The sequence below is a fragment of the Berghia stephanieae genome, chromosome 6 (assembly GCF_034508935.2).
Source record: "Berghia stephanieae isolate SIO BIC M18660-M18661 chromosome 6, UCSD_Bste_1.3, whole genome shotgun sequence".
In the NCBI taxonomy this organism is placed as follows: domain Eukaryota; kingdom Metazoa; phylum Mollusca; class Gastropoda; order Nudibranchia; family Aeolidiidae; genus Berghia; species Berghia stephanieae.
In genome coordinates this window covers 15,291,978-15,314,477 of record NC_088365.1, presented here as the reverse complement: position 1 = coordinate 15,314,477, position 22,500 = coordinate 15,291,978, and the positions used below count along the sequence as shown (strand labels likewise).

General features: G+C 35.4%; 1 protein-coding gene and 1 non-coding gene across 2 annotated transcripts in view; both read left to right on the top strand.

Annotated features, from left to right (window-relative positions):
* Positions 1 to 22,500, top strand: part of LOC144974559 (uncharacterized) — a gene marked incomplete in the record, with an annotated part of 72,966 nt that overhangs the window by 16,448 nt on the left and 34,018 nt on the right. Inside the window, 11 exon segments of the mRNA XM_078917542.1 lie at positions 1,879 to 2,134; positions 2,764 to 2,936; positions 6,373 to 6,509; positions 8,390 to 8,544; positions 9,811 to 9,875; positions 11,018 to 11,173; positions 12,131 to 12,336; positions 14,896 to 15,040; positions 16,089 to 16,243; positions 18,264 to 18,375; positions 19,327 to 19,506. Coding sequence (XP_078773668.1) covers positions 1,879 to 2,134; positions 2,764 to 2,936; positions 6,373 to 6,509; positions 8,390 to 8,544; positions 9,811 to 9,875; positions 11,018 to 11,173; positions 12,131 to 12,336; positions 14,896 to 15,040; positions 16,089 to 16,243; positions 18,264 to 18,375; positions 19,327 to 19,506 — 1,740 coding nt within the window.
* On the top strand, positions 12,683 to 12,801 carry LOC144976009 (5S ribosomal RNA). The gene has a single exon (XR_013646026.1). It is a non-coding gene; the product is annotated as a 5S ribosomal RNA (ribosomal RNA).

The following is a 22,500-nucleotide window of genomic DNA, read 5'->3' as shown; positions in this document are numbered from 1 at the left end:
GCAAAAACTCTCAAAGCTAAGATTTCATCTGTATCAAGACTTGCGGCTATAGAGGGGACGTCAGCCACTCTCTTCGCAAGTCAGTGGTCAGTGGTTATCAGCTAATCCTTGGGTTCTCAGTCAAACGCTACATCAAACCCATTATTGAGTAGCATGTTGATACCAGTTGAAGCCATCTCGACGTCGTCAAATGGAGTAGCAGTAGAATCGCCAGATGCCGCATTTAAATCCTCCATTCCAGGCGTTGCTGTTGCCATATCGATCTTCGAAATGATTTGGTCTGGACGTCAAGTTGACCGTACTCTGTCTGGAGAGATTTTAAAGCAATACCTTACAGTATATCTTGGTGAACAAAAGAGTCGTTTTAAATGAACGGCCGTGTTTCTTTATTTTTCTTGCGAACAGAGTGGCTGACGTCCTCTCTATAGCCGCATGTGTATCAAGGCAAGCACTGAACATTCTTTACTTTCTCCTCATAGATAGAATGCAGATGACGTCACTCAGGCCTTTGTTATTGTTTTTGCCATCCGCGTTTGTGAGTTGTTCTCACTAAACTGTATTAACCAGACTATAAAAGTTCATGGTTACACAGAGTTTGTGTGTTGGTCCGTTATACTTCCGGATGGCAATGTTGTGAACTCCTTGGCCAAGCGCATTCTATCTATAGACCATTTCGGGATTTTCCCTGAAATATCACACCTACTTCACCCTCTTCTTACCAACTACAGGAAAATCGTCACATTCGTTACGATACAACCAACATTTTTCTTATTCAAATTACTTTTGTAGATCATCGAATTTAAAGAAAATGAACAGTTGTAGAGCATGTTTTGCTAAAGAAATTATGTATCTCAAGAACTTACTGCTACTGTTTTTGAGTGATAAAAAATTTATATATTTTTCTGTTTGTTGGGTGTGAAGTTTTGGGGAAAATCCTGAAAATGGCCGGTAAGGAGATGGTTAACATAAAATAAAACGTTTGTTAAACTAAAGCTCATAAGAGTAAGGACATGCTATATATAATATAATTTGTACGGCTATGTGGTCTTGTGGTATGGCACTCGCTTTCATTTCGGAAGGTCCTGGGTTCGAGCCTCGCTCGGCACATAATTGAGTCCTTGGAAAAGGCTCTTTATTCACATTCTCTCACCGTACCCAAGTGTAAAACCAGTACCTGACCGTTAACAGCGTTGTCTCTGTCTGAAAGAAAATTATAACATCGCCTATTAGGCATCACGTCTCGTTCTACATGTTGCTGTTGGTCAGGGACCCTTTGTAAAACTTTCAGCACGTAAAGTGGATATTGCGTTATATAAAAAAAGATAGATTGTTATATAATTATTAATATCATTTAGAAAAAAAACAAGCTTTTTAACAAACAAAAATTCTCATAAACATAACAGACTTTTTTCAAATTTTGTAATGTACAAGACACATTTATTTGAATATGAAACAAAATTCATTTGCACCGTGATGAATGTGCGATTTTCTTGTAGCTGGTACGTTAATAATAATAATAATAATAATAATAATAATAATAATAATAATAATAATAATAATAATAATAATAATAATAATAATAATAATAATGATAATAATAATAACGATGATAATAATAAAAATTATAAAAATAATAATAAAAATAACAATCATGATGATGATGATGATGATGATGATGATTATCATCATTATTATTATCATTATTATTATTATTATTATTATTATTATTATTATTATTATTATTATTATTATTATTATTATTATTATTATTATTATTATCATTATTATCATTATTATTAAAATTATTATTATTATTAACGTTAAGCTTGGAATTTACTTCAATGTTGTTGAGTTATTTTTTTTTCTTTCTTAATTTAGATCATCGTAGAGCTGGCCAAAGAGCTGAAATGGCGGTATATCGTAGGTATCCACAGTGATAGCAACTATGGACGACTTGGTATGCAAGAAGTGACTCGGTTAGCTGAGAAAGAACACATTTGTATAGCTGAAACGGTTGAGATCAGCGAGGACTTTCTTCAATCAAAGAGAGACATGGAAGACTTATTTAGAGATACGTTATTCACCAAACTTGACCGAACGAAAGACGAACAGAACCAAAAAGAGGAGATGCTAGGTTCGTTGGTAACGTCGTTATTATTAGTATTATCATTCTTGTTGTTCTTGTTGTTGTTGTTACGATTGTTATTAGTGTCGTTATTATTATTATTATTATTATTATTATTATTATTATTATTATTATTATTATTATTATTATTATTATTATTATTATTATTATTATTATTATTATTATTATTATTATTATCATTATTATTATTATCATTATTATTATTATTATTATTATTATCATCATCATCATCATCATCATCATCATCATCATCATCACCATCATCATCATCATCATCATCATCATCATCATCATCACCATAATGGTTCTATTTATTATTATTTTAATAATTTTTATTATTATTATCATTATCATTATTATTATTATTATTATTATTATTATTATTATTATTATTATTATTATTATTATTATTATTATTATTATTATTATTATTATTATTTTACTATTATTATCATTATTATGAATATTATTATCACCATCATCATCATCATCATCATCATCATCATCATCATCATCATCATCATCATCATCATCATCATTATGACTATTCATCATGGCCATCGTTCTATCAATACAAATACACTACCTGTTTAGATTCCAATGACGTTTGTTCACAGGTGTTGTGTACTTTGGAGAATATTCCTATCTGATGACCCTGTTTCGGTTCATCAATTCCATACGTAAATCATGGACAAATCCAGACCGCATCGGTCAGATTCATTGGATATTTCCCGATGCCGTTCCTCCGAAGGAAGCGTTGAAATCCTATCTATTCAGTTTTAACACTCAAGTACGTTCATTTTTATTTTTTGTTTGTGGTTTAAGTCTTTTGTTCAGTTGCTTCAGCTAGTTGTTGGACTTCTAGCTTATTTGCTTTTGTGAATTTTTAAAAACTCTCTGTATGTATGTGTGTATGTGTGTGTTTGTGTGTGTGTGTGTATATGTGTGTGTGCGCGCGGTTATGTGGTCTAGTGGTATGACACTCGCTTTCGGATCGGAAGGTCCTGGGTTCGAGCCTCGCTCGGCGCAAAGTTGAGTCCTTGGAGAAGGCTCATTACTCATATTCTCTCACCGTCCTAAGGTGTAAAATGAGTACCTGGCTGTTAACAGCGTTGTCTCTGTCCGAAAAAAATTGTAATAATAATAATAATAATAATATTAATCATAATACTTTATTGCATCCCAAAAAGGAAATTTTTTGTACTGACGTGTTATAATTTACACAATAATATAAAAATACAATAGAACTAGGATGTATATATAAAAAAGGAGCAGCTCTATGACCAGAGCTGCACTTTATAATATGAATAATTTCAACACTGTATAATAGTTAAAACTGTCACTATAAATTGAAAATTGAAAAGATTGCAAAACAAATAAATTAATAAATTAATATTTTTATTTTTTTAAAGTATAAATGAGAAATAATTATATAAAATGATTATTGCTTGTTGTTATAAAGCCTAATACTGGACGGCAGAAAAGATTTTCGGTGTCTCTCTGTTTTCGTTGAAAAAGAGAAAGGGCGACCACTTCTTTCTGACATAATAATTGATGGTCTTAGTGGATAATACTGGTCATTTAATATTTTAGTTATTTTATTTATACAAAATTTCTCGTATATAAGATCTACATCGTCAACATCATTTATATAGCGTTTAATGGATTTTTTAATATTTGAATTTATTTTGTTCCTTTCCACTGCTAAGCAATTGCCTCCCCAAGCTGTTATACAAAATGACAAAACACTTTCGATTACTGCTCTATAAAATAATGTGCAGAGGGTTTTATCTATTCTAAACTGAGAGAGTTTTGACAAAAAATATGTACGTCTGCACATCTTATGCCTAATTATTTTCAAGTGTTCATCCCACTTGAGCCTGTCATCAATCGTTACACCAAGGTATTTGTAGTGAGGAACTCGCTGGACGAATTGGTCCTTTAATTTTAACGGTTCTATCGGTTCCTTCACTCTCCTAAAGTCAATCACTAGCTCATTTGTCTTGCTTATGTTAAGCTCTAGGTGGTGGGCATCACACCAAGACACAAATCTATCAATTTCTTGCCTATAAGCCACTTCGTTGCCATTTGTTATGAGGCCTTGAAGAGCGATGTCATCTGCAAACTTTATTAAATGTACAACAGTCATTCGTGTATATTGTGAATAATACAGGGGACAATACACAACCTAGAGGAGCACCAGTATTTGTAGTTATACAGGAAGATTTGTCTTGTCCTAATTGAACATATTGTGCTCTCTCCGTAAGAAATTCGAGCACCCAAGCAATTATATACTTGTTTAAATTCAGACTAGTCAATTTTTGAACAACCAACTGAGGTTGCATTGTATTGAACGCTGAAGAATAATCTGCAAAAAGCAATCTGCAATAGCTCCTAGCGTGATCTAGATGCCTGTAGATGTTGTTTGTAAACAGCAAAATGGCATCCTCTACGTCACGTCCTGGTTTGTAAGCAAATTGATGACTATCACTCAATGGTATAAACTGATTCCTAATTTTAACAAGAACAAGTTTTTCTAAAGATTTCATGACTATTGAAGTCAATGCAACAGGTCTGAGATCGTTCATAGTTTCAAGTTTTTCTTTTTTTTGGAACAGGAATAATTTTTGAAGTTTTCCAAATTTCAGGGATCGAAACGCATTGGAGGGACCAGTTAAAAATATGTGTATAAATGGGGGAAAGCTGATGGGCACATTCTTTTAATAATTTTCCTTTCAATCCATCCGGCCCAGCAGCCTTCCTCTCGTTTAGTTTCGAAAATACGAATCTCGTTTCCTCTTCACTGACCTCAATAGTCATTTCATCTTCCAAAGCCCTGTCTTATTTATGTTTTTCATTTTCAATATCAAATTTGTTTGCTGTGTCGAAACGTGAATAAAATTTATTTAGAGTTTCAATTTCGATATCTTCTGATATAATCAGAACAGGCGTCATGTCCCGTCCTACATGTTAAATGTTGCTATTAGCTAGGTACCGCTTGTAAAGCGCTTTGAGCACACTCAGTGGATATTGCACTATATAAAAGCTCAACTTTTTTCATTTTGATTTAATGTTTGCAAATAAATTGGTAGTTTAGTGTTCATCATAAATGTGACACATCACCTTTTTTCATCAGGAAATAATACATTTTTGAGGTGGTAGGCCTCAGGAATGAAGCAGTGAAATAACAGAGAAGCGATATTAGTGCAGGAAATGGGCACGATCTATATTACATTTAAATTCCATGTGCTCGAGGTCATTGGTCACATTGCAAAGTGTGTTCAAAATGACCCACATAGTGAAAAGTGTTCACAGTTTGAGAAGTACCCAACGTTACAATTGGTCATTTTTCTTAGCATGACTCATGGGTATACTTTCAACTTTCATATAGAAAGCAGCGTGTTTAGATACATTGAAAAATGTCCAATCGTTGTACAGCAACACATCATGTGACCAATGACTAGGTTGGACGAGAACATGAATATAGATCGCTCCCATTGAAAATGAAATCAAAGTGATCGTATGAAACATATTAGCATAGATAGTTCGAAGATGACGTCACTCAGGTCTTTGTTATTGTTTTTTGCCATCCGCGTTTAAGAGTAATGCTCACTGAACTGTATTAACCCGACTATAAACGTTCATGGATACACACAGTTTTGTGTGTTGGTCCGTTATACTTCCGGATGGCAATGTTATGAGCTTCTTCGCCAAGAACATATTATCTATATTATGCATAAATTCGCGATGTTCAATGTGAATCATTGTGCTTTCCCAAATTCCAGGTGGAAAACCTCCAAACTCCACAGTGGGAGTCTCCTGTTAGGCATTTTTTTTTTTTTGGGGGGGGGGGGGGGTTCAGTACGCTTACAGTATCCGTCACTACAGCCTATAGTCAGGTATTCATAAAGTTGTGAGTGTGAATGAAGTGCCATAAGAGACACGGCACAAGGGTAAACGTTTGTTACCAATCTAATAATAATAATACTGCACCCTTTTATAACGCCAACATCTCATGCAATATGAGCTCTCGGCGCTTTACAAAAATAAAATATATATAAAATATATATCATTAATTAAACAATCTAGTCACTGGATAGGTTCGATATCTCTTAATTTTGACACAAGACGAGAGACCGCAGAGCTATGCCTTTCTTGTTACAACTGTGTCATCATTGATTGTGTTACTATCTGTTGTTGTTTTTTGTTTTATTGTTTCTCCAAAGGCATATCTGGTCGGACCGCCCACTGTAAACATGCCATCTTACACTGACTACATGACTAATTTACTGTCATCCCCTCCGCCTTGGATGACTGTCCAATGGCGAGAATCCATCAAACAAGCTCTAGCATCTAGTTACAAGTAAGATTTTATTAGAAGTATTTTGTTATACTTCAGGATGGCAATGTTGTGAGCTTCTTAGCCAAGCGCACACTATCTATAGATAGTTCGAAGATGACGTCACTCAGGTCTTTGTTATTGTTTTTTTGCCATCCGCGTTTATGAGTAATGCTCACTGAACTGTATTAACCAGACTATAAACGTTCATGGATACACACAGTTTTGTGTGTTGTTGGTCCGTTATACTTCCGGATGGCAATGTTGTGAACTTATTAGCCAAGCGCATACTATCTATAGATAGTTCGAAGTTGACGTCACTCAGGTCTTTGTTATTGTTTTTTGCCATCCGCGTTTATGACTAATTCTCACTAAACGGTATTATCCAGACTATAAACGATCATGGTTACACACAGTTTTATGTGTTGGCCAGTTATACTTCCGGATGGCATTGTTGTGAACTTCTTAGCCAAGCGCATACTCTCTATAGTCTGACCGTGGCCTTCGTAAAGTAATGGCCTGATACTGACCAAAAAATGACGTCAAAATGCCAATCTTTTGCCACAAAAGAAAACAAATTGTGAGTTGTATGCAATAGTTCAACCAATGAAATAACTTGTTTCCATGAGCTCTACTAACGACAACTCACTAAGCGGTGCAAAAACCAAATAATGACGTCAAACTGCCAGTCCTTTTGGATTTCAGTATCAGGCTATAGATAGAATGCGCTTGGCCAAGGAGTTGCCATCCGGAAGTATAACGGACCAACACACAAACTCTGTGTAACCATGAACTTTTATAGTCTGGTTAATACAGTTTAGTGAGAACAACTCACAAACGCGGATGGCAAAAACAATAACAAAGGCCTGAGTGACGTCATCTTCGAACTATCTATAACATAACGATGGCGACAGTCTGACACTGACTAAAACATGACGTCAAAAGACAAGTTATTTGCCACAAAAGACAACAAATCGTGAGTTGTATTCAATAGTTCAACCAATGAGATCACTTGTTTCCATGAGATCTACTCACTAAAGACAACTCACTAGACGCTGCATAAACCTAAAAAATGATGTCAAACTTTAAGTCTCAGAGTTTCTAGTGTCAGGCTATAAGTCAACGATGGCAGCAGCCTCTTATGGTTCTCACACTACTATGTTATGACGATCGACCCAATCAGCAAAGTCCGGTCCGCACTCGTGCACCGTCGCGAACCCGCAAGGTAGCATCGTCACAACACACCGTTCAATTAGATGCTCTGCCGTTTCGGGTTCTTGCCCACATCGGGTACATGTGGGACAGGTGGAAAGTCCCCACTGATGAAGCGACTCTGCAATCCGACCCCTAATCAAGACAGGCTGACTTTTGATATTGCTTTTTTTTTTAAAAAATAATTGTTTACAACTTTGATATCACACGAACGGCTAATTATAATTGAAATAGATCAGTCAGTGGCGTAGGCCACATCAATACATCAATAATAATCCTCCTTTACTCGGTCAATCATGGGATGCGTCATAAGTGGTCCTTATTTAATCACTATTTCTACCCGCCAGATCAATGGAACTAACACACTAAATTATTCCGAGCAAAAACGAGATTTTAAAAAAAAACTGACCTTCCTGTCTAGCCAGCAGTGATTGGGTAGCTGGGTCTGTTATATCTGTCAGAAGGTACTTTGCGATAAACTGGTGTCCCATCCAAAGGGTAGCAAGCAATTGCTATTGTTCGTTTCACGCAAAAGGAACCGTAATAAACCCAGCTCCATGGGCTAAATGATTCTAAAGGACTACTTTTAGTCTCCAACTGTCGGTCTAAAAACAATAAAATTAAATGAGCTGAGTGACGTCAACTTCATTCCACATACCTCTCTAATTCTACTATTAAAATATCTATCCCAGTTGTCAGAACTTTTCTTTCACTGCTGAAGACGTGGAACGTTGTCGCCTTGGGGACATAGATCATACGAGTTACTTAAACTCGGCGATTGACTCTGTCTATATCATGGCTTCTTTGGTGAAAAAAGCTCACAAATCTCACTGTGGATCAGCAGAAGGTAAGTCCATGTCTCGTCTTTGTTTGGCTTGTAGCCTAAGAGCTAACCCACCTCGAAGACTGACTCCGACGACCCGGTACTGCCGTCTTCAGCCGTCTTCCGGATAAAGACATCGGGCACGGACAGAATACTAAGAATAAAGAGAAGAGCCGCTAGACTACCCATACCAATTACCCGACGTCCTCTGTCGTTTTTTGGGGTTTTTTTTTTGAGCTTGGTATGGGTAGGTCTAGCGCCTCTTCTCTTTATTCTTAGTATTTTGTCCGTGCCCGACGTCTTTATTCGGAAGACGGCAGAGGACAGCAGTGCCGGGTCATCGGAGTCAGTCTGCGGTGTGGGTAAGCCCTAACACGGTCCAAAGTATTTTATCACCATACAAGGTCATAATGGGAGCGATCTATATTCATGTTTTCATCCAAGCCATGAATCCACCCGAGTCATCAATCACGTGAATAGTTGCTGTCCAACTATTGGACATTACTAAACAAATGTAAACACGCTGCTTCGTTGATGAAAGTTGTAAACATACCCGCATACACAATGACCAATCGTTATGTTAGATAGTTCAAAATCTGTGAACACTTTTCACTATGTAGGTCACTTTGAGCACATTTTGCAATGTGACCTATGACCTCGAGCACATGGAAAGTTAATATAGATTTGTGAAAGGAAGTGGAAAGTTAGTTAATATTGATAATGCTTGTCAAAATATACCCCTCTTATTAGTCAAGGGACGTAAATATTGTACAGCTATGTGGTCTTGTGGTATGACACTCGCCTTCGGACCGGGTTCGAGTCCCGCTCTGAGCGGCGCATAGTGAAGACCTTGAAAAATACTCATTACTCCTGTTCTCTCACCGTACTCAAGTGTAAAATGAATGTCTGCTGTTAACATGCCTGCTATCGCCTAATAGGTGTCACGGCTAGTTCTACATGTTAAGTGTTGCTATATGCTAGTAACCACATGTAAAGCGCTTTGAGCCTGTTTAGTGGATATGGCGCTATTTAAATGCTCACGTTTTTTTTAACGAATCATATTAATTTAGGACTAGACGTATAGTAACTGAGGAACTATAAATTTTAAAAGAATAGCTTGATTCTCTTTTTAACTTGGTACATATTTGTCGTATTTCAATATTGTGTCCACATGCTAATTATTCCAGAGTTTAAGGATTTGGAGAAGGAAAAGCCTCTCGTGCAGATACGTTCAGGTCCTTCTTTATTATATTATTTATAAGAGTCGATTTGAATTCTGTATTATTTAAGGTGTATGTCCTGCATTGCAAAACGCCATCAAGAATGGACTTCTAACACATGTGTCCTTTCAAGAGGTAGCTCTTATTTTTCCATTTATATCATCATCATCAACGTTATCATCATCATCATCATCATTATCATCATCATCATTATCATCATCATATTCTCCAACCTCATAATCGTCACCATCGTTATCATCATCTCTATCATCATCATCATAATTATCGTCACCATTATTACACTTATTTAGAGAATCTTTAGGAAATCCCAGTTCAAAATGCCAAGGACGGATTAACAAGAACTCCGTCTAATATTGCTGTAGAATGTGAACAGCCAACGTCATTGCAAAAACAAAAAACAAAAAACAAAAAACAAAAAAAACAAAAAAACAGAGGTGGCCGTAAAGACTGGAGAGTAAGAAAATCACCAAAAGTAAAGAAGTTTTATACATTTCAAACACTACATCACTAACAAAAGCCTGTGCTCATCAACAGATTCAAAATTCCCGAAGATAATCAGTTTTGATTGGTAACGAATTTTCATAAATAAACTCCAACTTTTATCTGTAAACGGATCCCCAGTCACAATGGTCTGTGCACTTTTTCGCCACTTGACGAACCGATCGGTTATTCAACTCATCATAATTATTTTATTTAGCAGCTTGTAGATATTTGTTATCGATTTATGTTTGTGTAAATCTTTTTTTTTTATAAATATTGCTTTTAAAAAAAGTTTTTTAGACATTTATTATTTAAAATGAACGATCCTAATTATTTGATCATTGCGAGAAAGGTTGGATTGCATTACTTTGTTTTTGTTTGTTTGTTTGTTTGTTTTTTTTTTCTAGCTTTACAAATCTTGTAAAACATAAAAATAATTGTGTCTTTTTAGTTTTTTTATTTCAGTTGTAGTAAAACCTTGTATTAATTCTTGTTAATCTCACATCAACTCAGGTTTTGATAAAACTCGTCAAATAAATACCGTATTTAAAGACACTCTTTAAACCATCCCACTAATACCACAACTTCCACCAATAACAGACAATGGCTACTGACTGCCTGATGATACAGAAATTGTAACAAATCTAGTTCTTATGACTCTGAAGGACTACATAAAACATTGTGAACGGAAAACTGTATATCTATTTGTTCCATTCATCCTTCCTTTCTTACACTGATGATGCAAACGTATACACCTAAACTCTTATCTACTTCAGGTTGTCTACGAGGACATAAGTTCTTCATATGCTCCCCAAGATTTTGTCAACAATAAACGTCAACTTGTCAGGATTAATGGAGACCTAAAAGTGACAGGCCAGTCACTGTATTCGGTCACACAATTTTCTTCAAACAATGGAGGGTATTTTCAGAAGGTAAATGATTATGATTTTAAAATTCGAGCTGAGCTTCTATATTGCGCAATAGCCACTAGATGTGCTAAGCACTCTAACAGGGTCCCTGGCCAAGAGCGACACTAACATTTTTTTAGAGAGAGACAACTCTGTTATCCACCAGGAACTCATTTTACACCTGCGTATATGAGTAAATGGCTTTTTCCATGGACACAACTTTGCTCCCTCCAGAGTGGAACTTTGAACTCAGGACCTACAGGTCCGAAGCCGATGGCCATTCATAAGACCAGAACGCCGCTAACATATAAGACAGCAGGTAAAATGGCACAAAAACGATCTTACTCGAGTTACGATAGTTTTATTTCTGTTCTATCCTCCTCAGAGTATCCTGTCTCAACATACGATGGTCTTGCTTCCAATAAAATACTTCCAAACTATCGTGACTTTAATAACTCATAATCTAAGCACTATATCGTCTCCAAAAAGGCCACCAATCGTTTTTCTCTTGCTACTTTTTTTAAACTTAAGATTAGTAAGTTGCATGAGTATCATGCGGCTATGTGGTCTAGTGGTTTGACACTCGCTTTCGGATCGGAAGGTCCTGGGTTCGAGCCTCGCGTTCGGCGCATAGTTGAGTCCTTGGAAAAGGCCCTTTACTCACATTCTCTCACCGTACTGAGGTGTAAAATGAGTACCTGGCCGTTAACAGCGTTGTCTTTGTCCGAAAAATTGTAATATCGCCTTACAGGCGTCATGTCCCGTTCCACGTGTTAAATGTTGCTGTTGACCAGGGACCCCTTGTAAAGCGCGTTGAGCACGTTTAGTGGATATTGCGCTATATAAAAGCTCAATTTAATTTAATTTATCTTAGGATTGTTATGAATTTGAAACAGTTTTTTGTCTCCCATGAAGCGGGGAAGCCATAAGATTGATTTTTCCTTGACTTAACCACCGCTCTCTGTCCATTAAATTTTTCAGATAGCAGTCGCTGATGACAGCAATAATCTTGTTTTCATGGACAAAAACCGCACCAAAGATCCATCGGAATGTATGAAAAATTGCAAAGAGTGCCACGCCCTCAATGATGTGCCTTATTCATTCAAGTCGGGAACTGTGATTATCGTGGGAGTTTTCGCACTTCATAAAACGTCCGAAGCTGATGCATTTCAGTGCGGTGAGTTCAGGTAAGTCACCCCCGCTGCACGATCTTCGGAACTAGTTCAAACTTTTAAACGCATGAGTTCCTGAAACTAAGTATTATACCCTTCCAATGAACATGCTCTTACAGAGAGAACGTCATCCTGGTTTTGCTATGCGTCTCTCGTCCCCGCTTCTGGTGAAGTGTCTCATGCCTCTTTCAAGATAGCCCATCGCCATTTTAAATTCTCCAGTAACGACAAATTGTGCAACAGACGAATACAACACGCTATTTCAACTAACAATATTATACATTTCTAGACTATCTTCATCATTATATAAATTAGCAATAGTGTTTTAATATTATATTAAATTCTATTTTCGACACTTGTTGTCTACGACCATACTACGTTGAAAATACCGGTTCTCGTCCGATCACCGAAGTCAAGCAACGTCAGACGTGGTTAGTACTTAGATGGGTGACGGCTTGGGAACCCCACGTGTTGTAGACATCTTTTTTTTTTTTTATTTATATATTTTACAATTTTATTACATTTTTAAAAATGTTATTTGTTTGACCCCGCCTATATTATTTCTTATCAAAATGTCTGGTTTTTACCATGACTCGTTCTCGAATTTAACATTTTAACATTTACAATATCATCATTGTGGTCAGGATGTCAATACGGGAGAAAATCTATTTTTAATTTTTTTTTAAAAAGGAGATTGCGGGGATAAAAACAAATCTTGATATTCTTATAGATAGTATGCAGATGACGTCACTCAGGCCTTTGTTATTGTTTTTGCCATCCGCGTTTGTGAGTTGTTCTCACTAAACTGTATTAACCAGACTATAAAAGTTCATGGTTACACAGAGTTTGTGTGTTGGTCCGTTATACTTCCGGATGGCAATGTTGTGAACTACTTGGCCAAGCGCATTCTATCTATACTTTTTACAAGGATAATTGGGATTCCTTGTAACTACCTTGTTATTATGCGGTGGGTTTTTCCCGTAACTAGATTGTTTATTTAAACTTTTCTATACGTGTACTTATTTAAAGAGTCGGATAACTCAAATTGTTATGATTTCATTGTTGTAATGGGAAAAAAAACTCCTAAGCCAAGACAAGATATCTTAACCCTAGCACGGAGAGAACTAAAATGTGTTAAATAAATATCCATCCCAACACATGTGAAATAACATAAACAAAAACATATTCATACGCTTAATTTTTGCGATCGGAAAAAATTACAAAAAGAAGGTTCAAAATTCTATTTTCAGAAACTCAAAGTTTTTGCGAAGAAAAAAAACAACAAAAAAACATGAGCTTTTATATAGCGCAATATCCATAAAACGTTCTCAAAGCGCTTTACAAGGGGTACCTGACCAACAGCAACACGTCACATGAAGAATGAGACATAACACCTGTTAGGCGATATTACATTTTTTTTTCCGACAGAGACAACGGTGTTAACGTTCAGGTACTCATTTTACATCTGAGTACGGTGACAGCATGTGAGTAAAGAGCCTTATCAAAGGACTCAATTATACGCAGAGCAAGGCTCGAACCCAGGACCATTTCGATCCGAAAGCGAGTATCATACCACTAGACCACATAGCCGCAGAAGAAGAGAGCCAAAGCTTTCTATGACTTTGACAAATTCCACATTGCATACAATATTCTTTCTCAATAGGGAATGAGATTAGCGGAAGAGTAGCGTCCCTTGATTGGACGTCACTGGTGGAGAAGCTATTTGTAAACAAACCAACTACAAGCCAAGCGCTCCAAAAAAAAAAAAAGATTATTCATATTTCTGTACAAAAATGCATAACGTTGATTATGACATGCATTTTTGTACAGAAATATGAATAATCAATTTTTTATTTGGAGCGCTTGGCTTGTAGTTGATTTGTTTACAAATAGCTTCTCCGCCAGTGACGTCCAATCAAGGGACGCTACTCTTCCGCTAATCTCATTCCCTATTGAGAAAGAATATTGTATGCAATGTGGAATTTGTCAAAGTCATAGAAAGCTTTGGCTCTCTTCTTGTGCGGCTATGTGGTCTAGTGGTATGATACTCGCTTTCGGATCGAAATGGTCCTGGGTTCGAGCCTTGCTCGGCGTATAATTGAGTCCTTTGATAAGGAGGACGCTACTCTTCCGCTAATCTCATTCCCTATTGAGAAAGAATATTGTATGCAATGTGGAATTTGTCAAAGTCATAGAAAGCTTTGGCTCTCTTCTTGTGCGGCTATGTGGTCTAGTGGTATGATACTCGCTTTCGGATCGAAATGGTCCTGGGTTCGAGCCTTGCTCGGCGTATAATTGAGTCCTTTGATAAGGAGGACGCTACTCTTCCGCTAATCTCATTCCCTATTGAGAAAGAATATTGTATGCAATGTGGAATTTGTCAAAGTCATAGAAAGCTTTGGCTCTCTTCTTGTGCGGCTATGTGGTCTAGTGGTATGATACTCGCTTTCGGATCGAAATGGTCCTGGGTTCGAGCCTTGCTCGGCGTATAATTGAGTCCTTTGATAAGGAGGACGCTACTCTTCCGCTAATCTCATTCCCTATTTAATTAAACTTAACGTTTATCAAAAACAGGAAAGCAGGTCTGGACTACATGGCCATGGAAGGGTTCATCAACGTCATCAACAGTCTTAAACAATCGTCAGGAGGAATCGATTACGGGTATCTGATAATCGATGACTGTTATAGCCCAGTCAGAGTTTCCAAGTTGCTGTTAGATGTGAGTAGAAAATGGGTAGGGGCTGCCTGAAGCCGGTGATCGTAAAATACTAACGAAAGTTAGAGTGAAAATGGAGAGGCTTCGTATTGGAACAAAACAGACTGTCTCTTTTGTTCCCATACGAAGCCTCTCCATTTTAACTCTCTCGTTAGATGTGAGTATCTCTCGAGTTCATATGCATGGAAAATGGAAAATCGAACAGATTTGTTAGATTTTCCATTAGGGTGAACTCAAGAGAGTTAATTGGTTACAAAATTTGTAGCAGCAGGACGTGTGAGACGTATGGCAGTTTATTCACGAGATTTAAAAAAAAAATAATTAAACACATTTAAATTCTACTTCACGTTTGTATTATAAACCATATCTTAAAGCTGTTTGATAATAATAATAATAATAATAATAATAATAATAATAATAATAATAATAATAATAATAATAATAATAATAATAATAATAATAATAATAAAATAATAATAATAATATAATAATAATAATAATAATATATAATAATAATAATAATAATAATAATAATAATAATAATAAATAATAATAATAATAATATAATAATAATAATAATAATAATAATAGTAATAATAATAATGATAATAATAATAATAATAATAATAATAATAATAATAATAATAATAATAATAATAATAATAATAATAATAATAATAATAATAATATTTGAATTTGTAAAGATATTTTGCATAGAAGATAAGACTGTTCAGCCAAGCCTCGTATTTTTAGCCCAAGGCATTTGTTAATGACGTATTAGACTATATATAATTCTATGTGTAAATATCAATATATTTTAAAAACGATCAAATATGATAAAAAATATTGTGATAAGGTTTGTCAATTTACTTTTGGTCCGCAAAATGCGTATCTAATTTCTTTCCCCGATATTCCTCTAAAAGCGGTCCTTCGACTATCGAGACTCGATTCTTTTCGCTTGGGCTAATTTATCCTCATATATATATATATATATATATATATATATATATATATATATATATATATATATATATATATATTAATATTTTAGGCTTTGGATAACAGTGTGCGAATTGTGGACAAATCTACTGGGGAATTATTTAAACCCGAAAATGTGTGGGCGGTGATTGGAGCCCTGACCAGTCCAAGTACCATAGCTATGCTGTCACATGTGAGAGATTTATACATACCTGTCATTTCATACAGGTAAGTGTATTTTGAGCTTTCTTCTTCTTCTTCTTCTTCTTCTTCTTCTTCTTCTTCTTCTTCTTCTTCTTCTTCTTCTTCTTCTTCTTCTTCTTCTTTTTCTTCTTCTTCTTCTTCTTCTTCTTCTTCTTCTTCTTCTTCTTCTTCTTCTTCTTCTTCTTCTTCTTCTTCTTCTTCTTCTTCTTCTTCTCTTCTTTCTTCTCTTCTTCTTCTTCTTCTTCTTCTTCTTCTCTTCTTCTTCTTCTTCTTCTTCTTCTTCTTCTTCTTCTTCTTCTTCTTCTTCTTCTTTCTTCTTCTTCTTCTTCTTCTTCTTCTTCTTCTTCTTCTTCTTCTTCTCTTCTTCTTCTTCTTCTTCTTCTTCTTCTTCTTCTTCTTCTTCTTCTTCTTCTTTCTTCTTCTTCTTCTTCTTCTTCTTCTTCTTCTTCTTCTTCTTCTTCTTCTCTTCTTCTTCTTCTTCTTCTTCTTCTTCTTCTTCTTCTTCTTCTTCTTCTTCTTCTTCTTCTCTTCTTCTTCTTCTTCTTCTCTTCTTCTTCTTCTTCTTCTTCTTCTTCTTCTTCTTCTTCTTCTTCTTTCTTCTTCTTCTTCTTCTTCTTCTTCTTCTCTTCTTCTTCTTCTTCTTTTCTTTCTTCTTCTTCTTTCATCCCGTTTGTGTTTAGCCCAAGTTGAAGGTTAATATTTTAAATCGATATATATATATATATATATATATATATATATATATATATATATATATATATATATATATATATATATATATATATATATATATATATATATATATATATATATCGATTTAAATTACCTCCATCTTGGATAACACTCTCTAACTTGGGACTTCGCAAAGAAAAGGTTCGAGCCCCGCTTCAGACACTTTTGTTTTTTTCCTTGAGCAAGATTATTAACTCCCAATTTGCTCACTTGGACAACATGGGTGATTCCTGTTGACATCGGACATCTTGTTTGATGAGTTATCTATATTCCTTCGTGGAACGCCTAGGCGACGATATCTTATGATATCGTGGCATATAAGGCATAATTTATATATATATATATATATATATATATATATATATATATATATATATATATATGAAGGACGCATTTTCTGGCCAAGTGTTTAAATACACGTTTTTCCAGAGTACAGCATTAACTGGTTAAATTACTTGCACACATTTCGAAAACTCTCAGACTTGAGACCTTAGGGAAGTTTGAATAATAATCATCATAAAATAATACGCTCGAGCAAAAAAAAAAAAAAAAAGTCCACATATCGCTGGAAGGACATTTGAGGTAGGACTTAGAAAATAATTTTAGGAATTTCAAGTGAAAAATTGGTATTTTCTAATCTTAAAATATTTGCTCATTTTTGTATTCTTTCACAAAATATTTATGTAAAATTTACATTTTAAACGTCTATTTTTTCCCGATGGTATCTACTTTTAACGTTGAAATGACGTTTTATCAACTTTGAAGCCGTTTTCTTTTTCTCAAAACACTCTCCGATAGATTTTCTACTTCAAATAGCCATTACTTAAACATTCTATAAATAATTTTTCATGAAATAATCGGCAACATGTAGAGAATTTCATTCTCTTTTACACCACCGATATAAGGCGAATTCCAATAAATACAACATGTCGACCATTTATATAGAGCGCCTTATATATATTTTCTATAGTAAAAAAATGGAGTAAAAATTACTCTTATGAAAGATACAACACAAAGTAAACGACGTTTCGGCCTTTGACCTTCTTCTGGTAAACAAGAAAAGGAAATAAGTTATATTACATTGGCATTATGGTTAAAACATTTTAGGTAAAATGTGTGCTGGTGTGTGTGTGTGTGTGTATGTGTGTGTGTGTGTGTGTGTGACTGAAGAAGGCCAAAGGCCGAAACGTCGTTTACTTTGTGTTGTATCTTTTATAACTGTCATTGTTACTCCTTTTATTTTACTATACATTTAATTGACTCATTTAGGTACCTCTAGATATTGGAATATATACTTTTCCTTTTTCCTCAGTGCTACTACACCAAGTCTCAACGACAAAATCCTGTATCCGTATTTTTCAAGAACATTGCCCAGTGACACTCTTCAAGCTCAGGGTGTCGTAGAGATAATAAAGTATATGAACGTAAGTACGGCTATGTGGTCTTGTGTGGCTATGCTTTCGGAATAGACCCTAGAGACAAATTTCCCCTTTGGAATGAATAAAGAGAATTTTCTTTTATTTTATTATTATCTTATAATGTTGAAAAGTACAGAAAGTTGTAATTTTCGTTTATATTACCTTAAAAAAATATATGATTTATTTACCATAAACTTACTCTGGGAAAACACCTTGTTTGTTTAGTTTTAATTGATTTATTTATTTACCATGTTCTACTTACTCTGGTGTTTAGGTTCATTTGATTGATTAATTTACCATGTACTTACTCTGGGAAACCACCGTGTTTGTCTAAGTTTAATTGATTGATTCATCCACCATGTACTTACTTTGGTGTTTAAGTTTAATTGATTTATTTATTTACCATGTACTTACTTTGGTGTTTAGGTTTAATTGATTGATTTATCCACCATGTACTTACTCTGGTGTTTAGGTTTAATTGATTGATTTATCCACCATGTACTAACTCTGGTGTTTAGGTTTAATTGATTGATTTATCCACCATGTACTTACTCTGGTGTTTAGGTTTAATTGATTGATTTATCCACCATGTACTTACTCTGGTGTTTAGGTTTAATTGATTGATTTATCCACCATGTACTTACTCTAGTGTTTAGGTTTAATTGATTGATTTATCCACCATGTACTTACTCTGGTGTTTAGGTTTAATTGATTGATTTATTTACCATGTACTTACTCTGGAATAACCCGTGCTTGTTTAGGTTCATTTGATTGATTTATCCACCATGTACGTACTCTGGGAAAATACCGTGTTTATATTGGTTTAATTGATTGATTTATCTACAGTAAAAAATAATTAAAAACCTAAAAAATATAAAACCAAGCTCCAATATTTTTTTCCCTTATATAAATTCAACTTTTTAAAGTCATACAATTTTGTCCCTCTACTCTATTCAGGCAACTCATGTAGGGGTTATTGCCTTGGACAATATCTATGGACTGGAGTTACTCAGATTGTTTGTGGAGAAGGCTGAGAAACAGCGTATATGTGTTGAGGAGGCACTTATTGCCAATGATTACACGAACATGGCAGATATTGACAAGAAGTTAGGGGAGCTCAAGGCAAAGAAAGTCAAGGTTCGTTTTGATTTAATTGATTGATTAATTTACCATGTACTTACACCGGGAAAACACATTGTTTGTCTAGGTTTAATTGATTTATTTATTTACCATATATTTACTCTGGGAAAACAGCGTGTTTGTCTAGGTTTAATTGATTGATTTATCTGCCATGTACTTACTCTGATGTTTTGGTTTAATTGATTGATTTATTTACCATGTACTTACTCTGGGAAAACACCGTATTTGTCTAGGTTTAATTGTTTGATTTATTTACCATATACTTACTGTGGTAAAACACCGTGTTTGTCTAGGTTTAATTGATTGATTTATTTACCATATACTTATTGTGGGAAAACACCGTGTTTGTCTAGGTTTAATTGATTGATATATTTACCATATACTTACTGTGGGAAAACACCGTGTTTGTCTAGGTTTAATTTATTTATTTATTTACCATATATTTACTCTGGGAAAACAGCATGTTTGTCTAGGTTTAATTGATTGATTTATCTACCATGTACTTACTCTGATGTTTAGGTTCAATTGATTGATTTATTTACCATTATATTTACTCTGGGAAAACAGCGTGTTTGTTTAGGTTTAGTTGATTGATTTATTGATTTACACCAAAAAAAAAAAAGGAGGTGACATTCTATACCTGCCCAGACTATGATATTAATATATTTATGATAATTCCCATTCAGGATCAATAAAGTAATATCTTATCTGCGGCTATGTGGTCTTGTGGTATGACACTCGCCTTCGGATCGGAAGGTCCTGGGTTCGAGCCTCGTTCGCGCATAGTTGAGTACTTGGAGAAGGTTCTTTACTCACATTCTCTCACCGCACTCAGGTGTAAAATGAGTACCTGGCCGTTAGCAGCGTTGTCTCTGTCCTAAAACAATTATAACATCGCCTAACAGGCGTCATGTCCTGTCCTAAATGTTAAAGGGGCCAGGGACCCCTTGTAAAGCGCTTTGAGCACATTTAGTGGATATTGCGCTATATAAAAGCTCAATTTTTTTATTTTTTTTCATCATTTATATTTACAGTGAACTTTTCATCCGTGCTTCCCATATTTAAGACATCTAATCAATGCAGGATTTAAATAAACACGAGTGGGTCTCTGTCCCGTTAAATTAACGTTTTCTTTGTCATAGTGGTCTTTACCCCCCCCCCCCCCCTTCCCACGTCCATTCGCCACCCTCCCCCCTTCCCCCTCCTCCTCCCCACCTAAAACAAAACAAACAGCAAAACAACATGTAGGCTATGCTTACATCATCAATACAGGGGAAAGCACTCAATTTTTCATAACGACGGGAGGATACTGCACTTTTTACCCATCACTCACTTTCAGCTGAAGGATTGTTTCCCTTGAAAAAAAAATGAGCTTTCATATAGTGCAATATCCACAAAACGTGCTCAAAGCGCTTAACAAGGGGTCTCTGATCAACAGCAACATTTAACGTGTAGGACGGGACATGACGCCCGTTAGGCGATATTACAATTAATTTTTCGGACAGAGACAACGCTGTTAATGGGCATGTACTCATTTTACACCTGCGTACGGTGAGAGAATGTGAGTAAAGAGTCTTTTCCAAGGACTCAACTATGCGCCGAGCGAGGCTCGAACCCAGGACTTTCCAATCCGAAATCGAGTGTCTTATCACAAGACCACATAGCCAAATGGATGAGATAAACCTTGCTTCAAGTAAATACTTGTACTGTTCCCAAACCGGTATGTGAAGAGGACTGCATTGTATCTTTCATTTACAAAATAAATCTAAGTCATTCTGATGTCCTGAACAAATTTTATTGAAATAAAGAAACAATGCCCTATTCCGCAATGTGCTAGGCAGGCAGGTACAGTGATCAATATGAACCAAAAATAATGAGACATAGATTATGATATGCACAGGACAAGTATAAGATTATATGGAACACAATAGACGGTGCACAAGGCAAGAACGACAACACTACACACTCAACGTGTGTAGTTCAAATTAGTAATCGGACATCAGATGACTGCAAACTTTCTGTTTCAAACATTGTTTTGCTTGTTTGCTTGTTTGTTTTGTTTTTTAAATACCTTTACATGGTCATGCCTTTACAAATATTAAGTACTGAGTCTCGCGTACCTAGGACACCCTCAACCCCCCCCCCCCAACCCCCCCGCTCCCAACCCCCACACACACATATACACATAACCAGACACCTTTGTTAATTTTAAATTGTTTTGTTACTGTGCATCTGGCCGTTAACAGCGTTGTCTCTGTCCGAAAAATATGTAAGATCGCCTAACACGCGTAGTCACGTCCTACATGTTACGTGTTGCTGTTGGCTAGGGACCAATTGTAAAGCGCTTTGAGCATGTTTAGTAGATATTGCGCAATATAAAAGTTTTTGAAAACTTGATTTTAAGCATCTCAAAGGCGGTGTAGATCTTCTTATCTAGCACGACAATGAATATTTACGTAAGAGAAAAAAGTGGGTTTTTTTTTCAATTTCAAAATATAAACATTTTGCTAAGAACAAGAACAAAAAATACACACAAAATACAACCTAAAATAGAACTAAACATTGTCCATGACGCTTTCTCTTTGAAAATCAGTAGCATCAGAAAGCTGCACGCGTTATCTAAAAAAAAGAGCTTTTATATAGCGCAATATCCACTAAACGTGCTCATAACGCTTAACAAGGGGTCCCTATCCAACAGCAACATATAACATTTAAGACAAGACGATATTATAATATGATTTTTTCGGAAAGAGACAACGCTGTTAACGGCCAGATACGGTGAGAGAATGTGATTAAAGAGCATTTTCCAAGGACTCAACTATGCACCGAGCGAGGCTCGAACCCAGGACCTTCTGATCCGAAACCGAGTGTCATACCACAAGACCACATAGCCGCACAAGCCTTTGGCGTTTTCTATTAACCCCGATCCCCGACTCCTCAACCACCTCAACCCGATTCCATATGAAAGCCATAGGGGAAAATCGATCAAAG